Below are 17,387 nucleotides of genomic sequence, written 5' to 3'. Positions count from 1 at the left end.
AGCTGGTTACCAAGGGTGTAAAGTGTCCCATTAAAGTACACGGGTTTGTATCTCTTAGCAGGCTGATGTTGCCTTCCTTGACAAAGGTTGATAAACTGGCAGTTGTATATGTTATAGATTTTTTTTTTTTTTTTTTACTTAGCCTTTTTTTTTGGTATGGTAGGGCAGAGAGAACTTAGTGCAGTCTGCAGGATACCACAGTGTGTGTTGGGGTACATTGTATTCATTGCAATGACATTGTACCTATTTTTGGTGTGTATAAAACTAACTGCTGACCATTGTTTTTAATGAGGAAGGGATAAATATATTTTTTATTATTTTGTTTATATATTTTTTCAGTATACAGTAATGAATTATGACATAGTGTGAGATAGGCTGTTTACTAAGTTTGTGATGGGATGAGGACAGCTACATACACCGTGGGGTTGTTGAGTCTGTGCAGAGTAGCAACTTTCCACATTGGAAAATCAGTAGACTTGTGTTGTTCTGCCACCCCTGGACACATACCCAGCACACGTCTTGATGCCGTGAAGTGGTATCCTTTTTGCCCAGTGTTCAGCTCTTGGTGATTACTGTATTCAGTTTATCCAACAGAAAATTAAAATGTAACCGGTAGCTTATCTTGTGAATATTGATGGAAGGTAATTATTCATGTATTTGATTTAGTAAACTTAATGAATATTTTAAAAAGAGGGAGTATTGAAAAATGATAATTAGTGTGATCAGGAGTACTATTCATGTTCCTATCTTGACCATCACTATGGGACAGTCATCTACAGTGTATACTGTTCCTCTTGCATAACCTACAGTGTAAGACAAAGAATTTTGAGTTGCTAGTACACTGTATAAAAATTTATGTCGGAGTAGTAAAAAACATTATTCAGGTCATTAATTATTCATGTTTTTCAATATTTTATTTTAAAACACCTCACTAGTCCGTTGTCTCAGCCTTACAGTGATCATAGTAGACCAGAAATGTGTCTTATGGGATTGATTTTTAATTTGTTTTAATTCATAAAACCAATATTTTTAATTAATAAAGATGTAGTATGGAGACCTAGCCAAGGTTGATGGATGTGACAGTTCAGTCCTCTGCCATTCGTGCCCGGGATGCTTGGAATTATCCTGTTCTCACAGCTTTGTCATTGCAAGTATATAAGGGAGTGTCTCGTTAAAAGACCCTTGGATCAAATTTTGCATCCATTATGACTTTTTAGTCCTTGTACAGGTAAGCTCTAAACACTGTGTAGGAAATTTGTATGGACATTGACGTAGAAATTTTTATTGTGATTTTTATGAGAAGTCTTATTAATCACTACCACTAGATATAGTCTTTATAATTGCCCATTTTGCCAGATGTCATTCCCATTTTTTAAAGTAACAGTATTACCATAATTTTGTGTAAGGTCCCAAATATGAGAAAATATATTAATAAATGAAGATTGTAAATGCTGATTTAGGTACAGTACAGTACATGACAATTAGCGTATGACCATTGAGGGGTCACAGATGAGAGGTTTAAGAGTGCATGAATTCTAATGTAATGTCTGAATTTGATAACAATCCTAAGCAACTTGGCATTTGTTAAATCAGCCAGAGAACTTTACAAGTTTTTAATGACTACTTTCCTCCACAATTTTGTAATGAGTGTGACAGACCATCTCAATAGTGACATAATGTTATATCCCCACGAACTTGAAAGATGCAGTTCTGTACTGTACAGTACTGCATTGGTCATAAATGTTTCATCTTGTAAAAATAAAAAAAACATATAAGCAACAAACTTTCCTTAGGGTATATTTTTAGTTGGGAACTGGTAGCTCTGTCTATATGCAAGAGAAAGTGTGATGTAGGGTCATGGGTCCATTTCCCTGGGTTAATTGTTTTTTTTTTCTTGAGATACCTGAGGAAGATTACTCAAGGAGACTCGTGGGTCACTTAACTGTAATATAGATATCTGTACTTGCAGTGACAGGCAAGAAAAAGCAGCAACTAGTATTTTGTAACTTATTATTTGCCAACATATTCTGTGATTTATTTTCAATGCTTTCATGTCTTTGGTACCAACACTGGTATACTCACATTTTTATGAAACATATTTAAATATAATCAAATAAAGAAAACTGAAGGTGTTTAGACTTTACTGACCTCCTCAGGGAAGTGTAGAAGCAGGAGTGACAAGAGTAAATATATTTTTATGTGTGGTATAGTTTTATTGTCTTATATTTTTCTGTACAACAGGATAGCTACACCCATTATTTATTAATCAAAATCCCAGCACCACCTAAGAACCCAGAATCACTTACCCAACCAGAAGATTTTGTACCTGTCATTCTTACCCAAAACTACCTTGCTGATCCTCCCCCTCCTCCTCCTCATATAGTTTCATGTACACAACAGATATCCACCTTTCTATGACGAAGTTCTATACCAACATTCAGATATCCATCTGTGAGCCCAAGTACGTACCCCACTCTCGCCCTCCATACCCTCACCCTCTACACCTCACCCTCCCCTCCACACCTCACCCTCCACACCTTACCCTTGCCCTCCACATCTCACCCTCCACACCCCACCCTTGCCTTCCACATCCCACCCTTGCCCTCCACATCCCACCCTTGCCCTCCACATCCCACCCTTGCCCTCCCACACCTCACCCTCCACACCCCCACCCCTCGTCCTCCACCCCCCACCCTCGTCCTCCACCTCACCCTCCACACCACACCCCTCGCCCTCCCACCCCCACCCTCGTCCTCCACACCTCACCCTCCACACCCCCCACCCTCGTCCTCCACCCCCCACCCTCGTCCTCCCCCCCACCCCTCGTCCTCCACCCCACCCTCGTCCTCCACCACACCCTCGCCCTCCACCCCCCACCCTCGTCCTCCACCCCCCACCCTCGTCCTCCACACCCCCCCACCTCGTCCTCCACACCTCACCCTCCCCACCCCCCCCCCCTCGTCCTCCACACCCCCACCCTCGTCCTCCACACCTCACCCTCCCACCACACCCCTCGCCCTCTACATCCCAATCACAAATATAAGCAAATTTCGAAAGTTGGACAGAAATGTGTTTGTTGATCATGGTGGAGGAGGAGGAGAAATATGAGACAGGAGGTATAAATGGGAGGAGATGAGGAGGAGGAAGAATAGAGGTGGAAGAGGAGGACAAATAGGGAGGTGGTGAGCGATGAAGAGGAAGAGAGATTTAAGCAGATGAAAGTAATGAAACGAAATAAAAGATAAAGAGGGAACGAGGGAAGAAAACGTATCGATGCAAGAGGATTGAAGAAGTGAAAGGGAATGAAAGGAAGTAGGAAAAAAGTGGAAGGATAAGGCGACACAAGAGAGAAGAAGAAAGGGAAGACATAGTCAAGGAAATTAAAAGAGGGAGAGGAAAGAAAATTGGTATTTACTGTTTTTGGTGATGATGTATGTCTGTTCATCACCTGAGGCCTTAAAGGTAATGAAATAATATCAAGTTACATATAGATGATTTAGTTTTACTTATGTACATAGTAACAATTGTGACGAACGTAAGAAAGTTCTATACTCTTTATTTTTGCTTCCAATTAACAGAAGTAAAATTTTGACCAACAATAATACCCTGTATATACCAAAAAGTCATATTTCTATTTCTTTTTAAGCTAAATAAATACATTGTGTCGCAAAATACTAATGGGTCGCGAAAATAAATAAGAAAATAAAAATAAATGCACCATAATTTAGGCTTGGTTATCGTAATGTACACTCCACAGTCTAGGAAGCGACTGCAAGGAGAGCAGTGTTTGTCTTTGATTTACTCATTTCAAATCATTACACTTAGGTTTAATGGGTCGCAATTCAAATTGTTGTTCTGGCTGTGGGTCGCAGTAAAAAAAGTTTGAAAAACACTGCTCTATGCCACTGATCGGCTCGTTAGCCTCTTGGGCGGTCGGTCACGTCTCGGTTACGCACTGTTGTCAAGTACTGGGCATGCACCGGCTCCTGAATGTATCTGTACCTGCGCCAGTGTTAGTCAAGTCTGGTCTTGAAACAGCTCACACTCGGTACCGTCACAACACACACTGGCAGGTTGTTCAAGTTCACTATTCTCACTCCGAAAAAGTTCGCCCTCGCAGTTTTCTGGACTTGTGGCTCCTTCAACCTTGAACTGTGACACCTTGTGGGGCCTACGTCTGCCAGTTTCAGGTATGGACACTCGACTGAGTAGTGCCCTCTGAGATGTTTATACACTTCAAATAGGTCACCCCCTTGCCCGTCTGTAGTATATGATAGGTAATTGCAGGCGTTCTAGTCTCTCTACATAACTGAGGTGCCGTAGTGCAGGCACCAGTCTGGTGGCAAGTAATTTATCTCTTCTTAAGTATAATATCGTCCAAATAATCTTTCTGTACGTGGAGGGTGGCACAGATACCAACACTACTAAATAAAATGCTGTTGCAGTGTGCCATCAACATCAGGCGGACCAGAAGGTATAGAACACGATTCCTTGTTGCCTGTAGAGAAAATAGTCGCACAGGAAGGGCTAAGAGGGGGCACTAACCTAAACTACCGGAGCGCGAGAGAGATTATTAAGTTAAATATTGTAGTTTGACATTAGTTGGGTATCGATATAGATAAAGTAGTAATACAGAAATGCTCGATAAAATTTCGATAACCCGCGCCAATGTCAGTATACTTCTAAAACAAATGTTACTTTGGGTTCTGTAGAGGAAGATATCAAGCTTATATTTGCATGGTGTAATCCAATACGTTTACTTTCCTATTCTCCTGACAATTTACAACACCAACATTATTATCTTTTATTCAATTATTTATTTACGTTATCAGAATTAACATATTAACGTCACCATTTTCGTTGTTATTGAAGTGTCTTCTTCTCTTACATGACATTAGTCGCTGAAGAATCAAAAAATCACGCGAAGATGAGGTGAGCCAGCATATTTCACCTCATGATTGAACCCCCCTATCACTAACTTAACCAAACATAACTTTTTACATTTGACCTTTTCCTTTTGTCCTCTTTACCACTGATCGACTGGTTAGCCTCTTGGGCGGTCGGTCACGTCTCTGTTACGCACTGTTGGCAAGTACTGGGCATGCAACAGCTCCTGAATGTACCTGAACCTGCTCCAGTGTTGGGCAAGCCTGGTTTTGAAACAGCTCACACTCGGTGCCGTCACAACACTGGCAGATTGTTCCAAGAGTTCACAATTCTCACTCTGAAAGAGTTCGCCCTCACAGTTTTCGGGACTTGTGGCTTCTTCAACCTTGAACTGTGACCCCTTCTGGGGCGGGCGTCCGCCAGCTCCAGGTATGGCTAACGAGCCGATCAGTGGCGAAGAGGATAAAGGTAAAAATATGTGGTACTCATTAATATTAGTTAAGTCTACCCTGTAGGACGCCTTTAGAGAGAAAACGAAATGAACACCACTTTGGGAGGGACTCAGCCAAAAGTAACTTGTTGGTCTCTAACTCGGGGATAGGAGCACTTTGACCCGCCCGCCGAGGGTGTTGCTATGGGCTGCGACCATATTTGAATTTAAGTGTCTTTTAAGGGAACTTGTTGATGATTTTTTATAATGGAGCGACCTTGCTCTTTGTTTCCAATGTGTATCTTTACACTGATTTTCCATACACGAACTTTCAGCTCGTTTGGAGAGTTCAAGAACCGTGAACACGATATAAACTGCATTGCAATCCATTAGATTAGGCTAGATTAGTGTTAGGTTAGGTTAACAGAGATTAGATTAGATTAAACTATATTAGCTTAGACTAGATTCACGTGATTAAATCTTAAAATCAACACATAATTTTTTCTCGTCTGTATTGCATTTTTCGCTTCTTATAGAAACACTTAGGACAGGTAAGAACAAGGACGCTTTAAGCAGAGGTGACAGATCCAAAGGTGCCGGTGGTCAGGTCAGGAGAGGCCAAGGAATAGGTTGAGGTGGGGTCCTTACTTCTCATAGGTCACATCGGCGTTATATCCGCCTCGTTTATCGAAGAACTTGACCACCTGGTGAAAGAGAATGAAAAGACTGTGATAAACTGTGTAATTAGAAGAGAATGAGAGGAGGAGAGGAAGGATGAAGAGAACAATTAAATGAAGAAGGTGGATGAAAAGTAATTAGCAGGAAAGGGAGAAGAAATAGAGCAATGAAAGAGAAATAGAGCAGAATGGTAAAACAGACAAAGTATTAAGTTATATAAATACCAAAAGTTAATGAGTTATTTTTTTATCCTTATTTTTTCAATGTATTTAATCAATATATAAAATTTTTCTTGTCATCATTAACCTCTTGAGTACAAGAACCCTGACCCCTCGAGCACGAGAAAGTTTTAACACCCTTGAGTACCAGAAATTTGTAGTCCTCGTACTCAAATGGTTAAGGGTACTTAATCAAGAAGCTGGGTAGGGGGAAGGGGGGGTCATTGTACTCATGGGTTATTTTTTGTGTTTTAGGGACATCAGCTGAGACCCTGACCTGAGTACGACCGTCGGGCAGTATAACACGGACTTACCTGAGTACGACCGTCGGGTAGCAGGACACGGTGCTCCCCTGGTGGTGCTACCGTCACTGTTCTCGATGCCTGAAAGCGTTGCCGAAATCATGATTCTGGACGCCCCACTCGAAGTAGGATCCAGAGAGAAACAGAAGCTTAAGAACCTGAGTCATCACAGAGCTGAAGATGATGAGTTAGAGTATTGGTCTTTCAATGATCTATTACTCCTGATGCAAGTTTTATTATTTGCATTGATACAAATTAAAACATTAGATACCTAGTCTCTCTCTCTCTCTCTCTCTCTCTCTCTCTCTCTCTCTCTCTCTCTTCTCTCTCCTCACCGGCACCACTACACGGTTAGAGGGCTCAGGGAGGAGATAGCTCTGTTTTGGCTGCTCATAGTTGTAGCCCTGAAGGAAGGCACTCACGGACACTGCCACCACGGCCACGAGAACTGCCACGTACACCTGAGTCGTGACACGGACCAGAAGGAGATGAATGAGTGGAAGAGATGGCTGGATAAATGTACAAGTATAAGGATAAATACGTTCAACGAAGGATCAAATTACAGACATTCAGTTAAAGGTTGTTCAAGGGTCCCAAGTTAATATGACATTGATCTTAGGTCCATAGACACACTGTAAACATCTTGATGCACAGTGATTCAAGTAAAAGCATCACGCCCTCTCTGAACCACCTTCAATAACCCCAGCTAAGGTTGGTTCAGATTAAGGTTAGCACAGGGTTAAAATGTTCAGAAAAAGGTCAAAATAGGATTTAAAAAATATAGGAAAGATTAGAATAACTAGATCGACATCAAAGGGTTGAGAAGGAAATGAGATAAACATAAATTAATAATAATAATAATAATAATAATAATAATAATAATAATAATAATAATAATAATAATAATAATAATAATAATAATAATAATAATGATGATGATGATAATGATAACAGTTACTACTACTACTACTACTAATAATAATAATAATAATAATATAATAATAATAATCTGTTGTTTTATGTTTCAGTCCTGAAGACGAACTATGATAAACAACCCAACAGTCTCTACTTCCACTGGCCTAACACATAAGTCGTCTAACAAGTTTATGTTACGTTAAAGCTTTCTGAATACAGTGTTAAAGGTGAGTTGTGGAGTCGGTAAATATTGATGTTGTGGATAATGAGTTGGGTATACTGGATTGATGTATAGGTTGTGTGTGCAGGCTGGGTATACAGGTTAGGTATGCAGCCAGACAATGTGAGACCTTTCCAAAGCAGGAATACCTTGAGGAGACCACAGCCGCTGCTTCTGCCATAACTCCGGGTGCTCAAGAGGCTGCAGTGGCCTGTGTGGGAATTATTTTTAACATGCGTGAGAAAAATATATTTTAAAGAGAGGATGAACAGTGCTGGAATCACCACGATCACTTTTTTTTTGTTTATGAGTGTTATAGTCGACCTGTGGTGTAAAGGTCAGACATGCTCGCCTCGCGAGCGACCGGACCAGGTTCGATCCACGGGCAGGGTGAAACTATGGGCAAGTTTCTTTGCGCCCTTTGCCTCTGTCTATCCAGCAGTAATTGGGAACCTGAATGTTAATAGATTAACACGCCACCAATGATAGTTTTACGACAGTCTTTGGTGTTTTTTGTGTTATTTTGGTTGTACTAAAGTAGTTATAGTAGAGTAAATTTAGTATAAATAGTAATCAGTTACTTTATTACAGGATTCATAAAAACTTCTTTTGGATAAATATAGTTTTTGGATTTCAGATGTATGAAAATAATGACACAAGCTCCGGAGATGTTGATGACCTTGTTCCAACGATATTGTGGGTCTTGAGACAGTCAGGGATGGTGTCTGCAGAGGTGGAGGCAGACTACATGTGGGGGCTGCTCCTTCCCAGTGCCTCAGCTGGAGAAACGTCGTACTACCTGGAAACTTTTCGCTCTGTATATAATGATTTACTAATAGTAGTAAACTGAAAATGTTAAGTAACTCTCTGTTACATCACCCACAGCACATACCGTACAGTGTAATAGTTGAAGAATGAATGTTCTACAAATATGAACAACAGAATGTACTGTTAAACTTTCAGCTCTGTTTATTTTAGCAAAAATGTATTACACATGTGTTCAGCAGTAAACTGTACATAGTGACTGTGTTTCTTCATATCTTTTGTAAATACCGTTTGCTGCAACGATGATTGCAGAACATCCTTTAAAACACTAAAGAATTGCGTGCTGCTTCTCTGGTTTTCAAGTTAACTATATATAATGATTATTCATTAATGGCTAGCATTACTCTAGTAGTGCATCTGTATGTAATGTAACAGAGCCAGATTACGTGCAGTTTGTCATCAACATTATCGTATATAAATCTTACTGTGTATATGCTGAAAAACACTCGTGTCGAGTATACTTTTGTTTTATGTTTGTCTACTCTGCATCATGATTCACTGTGTAAATTTTATTTTATTTCACAATTACCTTTATGTAACATTCAGTGAATTCCACACACCCCTCTAACACTCCACACACCCCTCTAACACACCACACACCCCTCTAACACACCACACACCCCTCTAACACTCCACACCCTCTAACACACCACACACCCCTCTAACACACTACACACCCCTCTAACACACTACACACCCCTCTAACACACCACACCCCTCCTAACACCACACCCTCTAACACTCCCACACACACCCTCTGCTCCACACACACCCTCTATACACCACACACCCCTCTACCACACACCCTCTAACACCACACACCCCTCTAACACACCACACACCCCTCTAACACCACACACCCCTCTAACACACCACACACCCCTCTAACACTCCCACACACCCCTCTAGCACTCCCACACCCCTCTAACACACCACACACCCCTCTAACACACCACACACCCTCTAACACACCCCTCTAACACACCACACACCCTCTAACACACACCCCTCTAACACACCCACACACCCCCTCTAACACACCACACCCCTCTAACACACCACACACCCTCTAACACACCACACACCCCTCTAGCACTCCCACACACCCCTCTAACACTCCACACACCCCTAGCCTCCACCACCCTTACCACACACCCTCTAACACCCCACACCCCTCTAACACACCCCTCTAACCTCCACCCTCCTCCACACCCTCTAACACCACACCCCTCTAACACACCACACACCCCTCAACACCACACCTCTAACACACACACCCTCTACCTCCACACAACCCTCTAACACACCACACACCCCTCTAACACTCCCACACCCCTCTAACACTCCACCTCTAACCTCCACACCTCTAACCTCCACACACACCCCTCTAACACCCACACACCCCTCTAACATCACACCTCCTCTAACACCACCCCTCTAACCCCTACACCCTTCTAACACTCCACACACCCCTCTAACACATCACACCTCCCCTCTAACATACACCCCTCTAACACCACCCCTCAAACACACACCACACACCCCTCTAACACACCACACACCCTCTAACCTCCACCCCTCTAACACACCACCACCCCTCTAACACTCTCTTGTCCCCCCTCTATGACAAATGTCACTTGAGTTAGAAATGCTCTTTTGACTGATAGGTATATAATTTTAATAATAAAAATAGGTTTTTTTTATGACTCCCATTTCCTTTCATAAAATTACATACTTTCTGGGGGCCTTGCTTTTAAGGCCCCTAGTTGGGCCGCCCTGGGAGGGCCTGGTGCACTGCCCTGGTAAGTACCCTGGGGGCCGCCGGCTTGGAAGGATCATGGGGTGTGCCGCCCTTTTAGGGACCGTGGGGCGCCAGCACTGTAGCGCCCCTGGGGAAAAATTTGCGCTATTTAGAACTCTGGCAGATGCGATGTTATTTAAAAACGCCGCCCATCGCATTTCCAGTATCATTGCATATCCTGAACAATGTAACAGGGAATAATATCTACAGGAAAACATAAGTTGGGGTGTTGTGCTGGCTGATTGCTCTGTTCTCCTATTGGCTGTAATTTGATGAGCTTACATCTTACTCCGCCAATCACAGTTAAGTAAGGGATTACTGGACGTATGTCATATATAAGGCACCACGACCAAGAGGCGGTGGCGCCGCAAGGGTACTCCCAGGGGCAAAGGCGCCCCAAGGCCCTCCCAGAAGCGGCGGCACCCCTAGGGGCACTCCCAAGGGTGGCGGCGCCCCCAAAGGACCTCCAGGGGTGGCAGTACCCCTGGGGGCCTCCAGGGGCAGTGGCGCCCACAGGGGCCCTCCTAATGGTGGCGGCGCTGCCAGGGGTCCTCCCAGAGGCAGTGGCGCCCTAGGGGACCTCACAGGAGAGGCGGCGCCCCAGGGGCCCTCTTTAGGGTGAACAGCAGGGGTCCTGTCAGGGGTTGCGCAAGCTCTCCAGAGACGGTGGCACTCCAGGGCAATCATGCCTCCAGGGGCCCTCCAAGGGCGGCAGCGCACCTTGGGGTCCTTCCCAGATGCGGCAGGACCCTTAGGGGCCCTTCAGGGCGGCAGCACTCCTAAGGGGCCCTCCCAAGGGCGGTGCGCCCTTATGACGCCCTCCCAAGGGCGGCGGCACCTCCCGGGTCCCCTCCTGGGGCGTCAGCCGCGCTTCCCTGGCCTCCCAGGTGCGTCGGCGCTCCCAGGCAGTTAGTCTCAAGGCCTTAGGAGCTTCGGCGCCCCAAGGCCTTCCTGAGGGCGGCGGCATATCCTAGGGTTCTCCCAGGGGCGACAGCCTGAGCCCTCCCCTGGACAGTCCAACCAGTGGGTCCCCAGGGACCTTTCAGGGCAACAGCACTTCCAGGAGTTTTCCCAGGGCCGATGATGCCCCAGGGACCCTCCCGGGGCGGCAGCGCCTACAGGCCCCTCCTAGGGGCAGGTGCCTTCAGGGCAGTAGGATCCCTGCTAGGGGCTACGGAGCCCCCAGGGGCCTTACCAAGTGCGGCGGCGCCCCAAAACACTTGATAGTTGTGTCGTACATATTGCATTAATCCAGTAATCCTATTTAACTACTGATTGGTGGAGTAAGATGTAACGTCATAAAATTACCATAGGAGAACAAACAATCTAAAATCCCACCCCAACTCTTGGATATTTATTCTCCTTTTCATTGTTCAGGAAGCGATAATACTAGTAATGCGATGGGCGGTGTATTTATTTAACGTCATATCTCCCAAAATTCGAAATAGTGCAAAAACAACTACCCCAATGGGCTTTCCCAGATACAGTGGCGCTCACAAGGGCCCTCCCATGGACGGCGGAGCCCCAGGGCTTTCCCAGATACAACGGCGTTTACATGAGCCCTCCACAGACGGCGACGTCCCCCGGGGCTCTCTCAGGGGCAGTGGCGCTCCCCAGCGGCCCTCCCAGGGACGACAGCGACCAGGGCACTCCCAGGGAAGGTTGCCAACCCAGGTGCCCTGCTAGGGGCGCTGGCACCCAAGGGGCTCTCCCAGAGACAGGGGCGCTCCCAGGAACCCTCTCAGGGGCGATGCTGTCCCCATGGGCCCTGCCAGTGAAATGGCTCCCCCAGGGATTCTCGCCAAGAGTCGCCCTCCCAGGCCCTCCCAGGGACGGTGGCGCTCCCAGGGGCCGTGCCAGGGGCGGAGGTGGTCACAGGGACCCTTGCAGGGGCGATGGCGCTCCCAGGGGCCTCCCAGGAACGGTGGCACGCCCAGGGGCCATGCCAGGAACAACAGTGCTCCCAGGGGCCCTCCCAGAGACGACAGCGATCCCAGGGGCCCTTCTTTGAACGGCGGCGCCTCCTTGGGCCCTCCAGGGCACTGGCGACCCCAGGGGCTCTCCCACGGAAAACAGCGCCCCCCAGGGGCCCTACCATGGAGGGCATCACCTCTAAGGGACCAGCCAGGGGTGTTAGCGCACCCAGGGGACCTTCCAGGGCAGCGGTGCTTCCAGGGGCCCTTCCAGGGACAGCGTCGCTCCCAGGGTCCGTCTCAGATGCGCTAGCACTCCCAGTGGCAATGCCAGGGACAGGGGCGCCTTCAGGGGTGTTCCCAGGGATAGCGCACCCCAGGTGCATTCAAAGGGATGATGGTGCTCCAAGAACCGTGCCAGCACCAGTGGCGCCTTCAGGGACCCTTCCAGAGGCGGTGGTTCCCCACGGGTCTCTTTAGGGCGCCCAAAACAATGGATAGTGGTGTTGTACATATTGCATTCGTCCAGTAATCTCTTGCTTAACTGTGATTGGTGAAGATGTAACGTCATCAAATTACAGCCAATAGGAGAACAGAGCAATCAGTCAGCACAACACCCCAACTTATGTTTTGCTGTTGGATATTTATTCTCCTTTTCATTGTTCAGGATGCGATAGTACTGAAAATGCGATGGGCGGTGTATATATTTAACGTCATATCTCCCAGAATTTTAAATAGTGAAACGAGAATAAATATCCAACAGCAAAACATAAGTTGGGGTGTTGTGCTGACTGATTGCTCTGTTCTCTAATGGCTGTACTTTGATGACGTTACATCACTCCACCAATCACAGTTAATAGGGATTACTGGACGAATGCAAAATGTGTGAAACCATTATGAAGTGTTTGGGGCGTCCCGCATGTGGAAGAGGCCTGAGGGCGTTGTGGCCTGCCAGAGACCTGCCACCCTGAAGGCACCCGCCGCCACTAGGAGGGCATGTGCGCCGTCTGCCTGGGGGGCCCATAGGGGCGCCACCGCCCCTGGAAGGTCTGGGGGCAGTGGCGCCATGGGGGACCTGGAGCCACCGCCCTGGAAGGACCCCTGAAAGCGGCACCGCCGTGGCAGGGGCCCCTATGAGACTGCCGTCCGAGAAACACCCCTGAAGCGCCCCCTCCCTGTAAGTGCCTTTGGGATTGCCGCTATCCTTGAGGGGTCCTTAGCCATGCCAGGCACAGAGGCACCCCAGGGAGCCCACTGAGGTCGGCGGTTCCCCAAGGGAACATGTCAGAGGCGCTGGCGCCACCAAGGGGCTCTTGGGGACAACGGCAATCCGAGGGGCCTTCTCCCGGGAAGACGGCGCCTTCAGGGGCTATTCCAGGGATAGCCGAGCTTTCAGGGGCCTCTCCAGGACGGCAACGCTCCTAGGGACCCTGCCAGGGACGGTGGCGCCCCCACTGGCCCTGGTAGGAACGCTGGCATCCCTAGAGGCCCTCACAGGGACAGCGGCGATCCTTGGGGTCCTTCCAAGGACAGGGGCACCTAGAGGTACGCTTCCATGGAAGGTGTTGCTGCCAGAGGCCCTGCCAGCGGCAGTTGCGCTTCCACGGGCCCTTCCACATGCGGGATGCTTCCAGAACAATAGATAGTGGTGTCACATAATTGTATTCGTCCAGTAATCTCTTACATAACTGTGATTGGTGGAGTAAGATGCAACGTCATCAAATTACAGCCAATAGGAGAACAGAGCTCAATCAACAACACCCCAACTATGTTTTGCTGTCGGACATTTATTCTCCTTTTCATTGTTCAGGATGCGATAATACTGAAAATCGATGGGTGATGTGTTTTATTTAACGTCATATCTCCCAGAATTTTAAATAGTGAAACGAGAATAAATATCCAACAGCAAAACATAAGTTGGGGTGTTGTGCTGACTGATTGCTCTGTTCTCCTATTGGCTGCACTTTGATGACTTACATCTTACTCCACCAATCACAGTTAAGTAAGGATTACTGGACGAATGCAAAATATGTGACACCTATTTGGGCGATCCGCATGTGGAAGGGCCCATGGAAGCGCCACCGCTGTATGGAGGCCCCTGTAAATGCAGTCCTGGAGGACCCTGAAGGCGCCATCGCCGTGGCAGGGCCTGGGAGCGTCTCCGTCTCTGGGAACACCTAAAAGTGCCCCCTCCTATCTGGGCCACTGGGATTGCCGCTATCACTGTGGGGTTACTTGGTCATGCCAGGCACGGCGGCGCCCAGGGCCCTCTCAGGGTCGGCAGAGTCCCCAGGAACTTGTCAGGGCGCTGGCGCAAGGGCCGTGCAAGAGGCGCTCGAGCCCCTCGGGACCGTCACACAGACAGCGGCGATGCCTGGGCTCCTCCTCGACAGCTGAGCTTTCAGGGGCGCTCAGAGATGGCAACGCTCCTAGGGACCCTCCCAGGGACGGCGGCACCCCAATGGGCCGTGTAGGAGGTACTGGCGCCCTAGGGCCCTCACACGAACAGCGGCGATCCTGGGCTGCTTCCAGGACGGGGCGCCTCGGAAATGCGTTCAGGGCGGTGGTGCTCCCAGACGCCTTGCCAGTGGATCCTTCGAGGTCTTCAGGCGGTGCTCCCCCAGGTCTCTTATGGGGCGCCATTGCTCCCAGGACCCTTCCGCTGTGCCTCACCATAGGTTTTCCTAGGGCGGCGCCAAAACAATGGATAGTGGTGTGCATATAACATTCGTCAGTAATCTCTTACTTAACTGTGATTGGTGGAGTAAGATGCAACGTCATTAATTACAGCCAATAGGAGAACAGAGCAATCAGTCAGCACACAACCCAACTTATGTTTTGCTGTTGGATATTTATTCTCCTTTTCATTGTTCAGGATCGATAATACTGAAAATGCGATGGGCGTGTGTATTTTATTACGTCATATCTCAGAGTTTTAAATGAAACGAAATAAATATCCAACAGCAAAACATAAGTTGGGGTAGTGTGCTGACTGAAACTCTGTTCTCCTATTGGCTGCACTTTGATGACACTTCTCTATACTACAGTTAGTAAGGTTACTGGACGAATGCAAAATGTTGACACCACTATCTATCGTTGGGGCCATCCCATGTGGAAAAGCCCTGAAGGCTCCACCGCAATGGCAGGGTCTGGGCGTCTCTGTTCAGGAACCACCCTAAGCGTCCCCCTCCCTGCCAAGGCCTGGGATTGCCGCTATCACTGTGAGGGTCACTTGGTCATGCCAGGCACGGCGGCGCCCCTAAGGACCTCTCAGGGTCGGCAGTGTCCCCAGGGACCTGTCAGGGGCGCTGGTGCCATCTAGGGCGCTCTTAGTGACAACGGCAATCCCAGGGGCCATCCGGCAGGCGGCGCTCTCTGGGGCTCGTCCAGGTAGAGCCAAGCTCCCAAAGGACTCTCCTAGACGGCAATGTCCTGGGATCCTCCCAGGAACAGCAGCACCGCAATGGGCCCATTAGGAGGCGCTGGCGCCCCGAGGGGCCCTCACACAGACAGCAGCGGCGATCCTGGGCTGCTTCGGGACGGGGACGCTCTCGGTACGTTCAGGGACGGTGGTGCTCCTAGAGGCCTTGCCAGCAGTGGCTCCTTCAGGGCCCCTTCGAGGTCTGTGCTCCCCCCAGGTCTCTTTATGGTGCCATTGCTCCCAGGGACCTACAGGGCCTCAGCCTCCCATAGGTTCTCTAGGGCGCGGCGACCCCAAAACAATCGATGGTGGTGTCAGTATATACCATTAGTCAGTAATCTCCTTAACTGTGATTGGTGGAGTAACATCCAACGTCATTAAATTACAGCCAATGGAGAACAGAGCAATCAATCAGCACAACACCCCAACTTATGTTTTGCTGTTGGATATTATTCTCCTTTTCATTGTTCAGGAAGCGATAATACTGAAAATGCGATGGTGGGTGTATTTATTTAACGTCATATCTCCCAGATTTTAAATACTGAAACGAGAATAAATATCCAACAAAACATAAGTTGGGGTGTTGTGCTGACTGATTGCTGTGTTCTCCTATTGGCTGTACTTTGATGACTTTACATCTTACTCCACCAATCACAGTTAAGTAAGGGATTACTGGAAGAATGAAAATGGTGACACCACTATCTATTGCTTGAGGCGATCCCGCATGTGGAAGGGCCCCTGGGGGTCCCACCGCTGTGGTACGGCCCCTGTGGGCACTGCAGTCCATGGAAGGGCTCCTGAAGGTGCCATCGCCGTGGCAGGGCCTCTGGAAGCGCCTCCGTCCCTGGGAACACCCCTGGCGCCCCCCTCCTGTCTGGGCCCCTGGGATAGCCGCTATCACTGTGAGGTCCTTGTCCATATCCAGGCACGGCGCCCTGGGGCCCTCTCCAGGGGTCGGCGGAGTCCCCTGGGACCTGTCAGGGCGCTGGCGCCACCAAGGCCGTACAAGAGGCGCTGGCGCCCCTGGGGCCGTCACACAGACGGCGGCTCCCTGGCTCCTGGGACAGAGCTTCAGGGGCCGCCAGAGATGGCACGCTCCTAGGGACCCTCCCAGGGACGGCGGCACCCCAATGGGCCGTGTAGGAGGTGCTGAGCCCCAGGGCTCTCACACAGACAGCGGCGATATCCCTGGCTGCTTCCAGGACGGGCGCCTCGAGGCACGTTCCCAGGACGGTGGTGCCCCAGAGGCCAGCGGCGGTGACCTTCAGGGCCCTTCCAGAGGCGGTGCTCCCAGGTCTCTGTATGGGGCGCCATTCCTAGGGACCCTACCAGGGCCTGTGCCTCACCATAGGTTTTAGCGGCGCCCAAAACAATGGATAAGTAAAACATATAGAGCATTCGTCCAGTATCTTATTAACTGGAGTGGAGTAAGATGCAACGTCAAAATTACAGAATTTCACTTTGGTTGCTGTTGGATATTTATTTTTTCATTGTTCAGGAAGCGATAATACTGAAAATGCGATGGGCGGTGTATTTATTTAACGTCATATCTCCCAGAATTTTAAATACTGAAACGAGAAAAAATATCCAACAGCAAAACATAAGTTGGGGGTGTTGTGCTGACTGAAACTCTGTTCTCCTATTGGCTGTACTTTGATGACGTTACATCTTACTCCACCAATCACAGTTAAGTAAGGGTTTACTGGACGAATACAAATTGTGTGACACCACTATCTATTGTTTGGGGCGATCCCGCATGTGGAAGGGCCCCTGGTGG

At 48.1% G+C, this 17,387-nt stretch overlaps 2 protein-coding genes across 2 annotated transcripts; one reads left to right on the top strand and one right to left on the bottom strand.

The window, feature by feature from the left end:
- Nucleotides 1–10,591: 10,591 nt before the first annotated feature.
- LOC121866559 (proline-rich proteoglycan 2-like) lies at nt 10,592–10,963 on the bottom strand. The gene has a single exon (XM_042366325.1). It carries the CDS (start codon nt 10,961–10,963, stop codon nt 10,592–10,594), a length of 372 nt encoding a protein of 123 aa, XP_042222259.1.
- LOC121866558 (collagen alpha-1(X) chain-like) lies at nt 10,962–12,669 on the top strand. The gene is made up of 3 exons (XM_042366324.1): nt 10,962–11,163; nt 11,758–11,950; nt 12,069–12,669. Exons 1-3 carry the CDS (start codon nt 10,962–10,964, stop codon nt 12,667–12,669), a joined length of 996 nt encoding a protein of 331 aa, XP_042222258.1.
- The last annotated feature ends 4,718 nt before the right edge of the window (nt 12,670–17,387 follow it).

This window comes from Homarus americanus, unplaced genomic scaffold, assembly GCF_018991925.1.
Source record: "Homarus americanus isolate GMGI-L3 unplaced genomic scaffold, GMGI_Hamer_2.0 scaffold16430, whole genome shotgun sequence".
Classification (NCBI taxonomy): Eukaryota; Metazoa; Arthropoda; class Malacostraca; order Decapoda; family Nephropidae; genus Homarus; species Homarus americanus.
The sequence above is the reverse complement of the archived record's forward strand: the minus strand, read 5'-3'. Positions and strand labels throughout refer to the sequence as shown.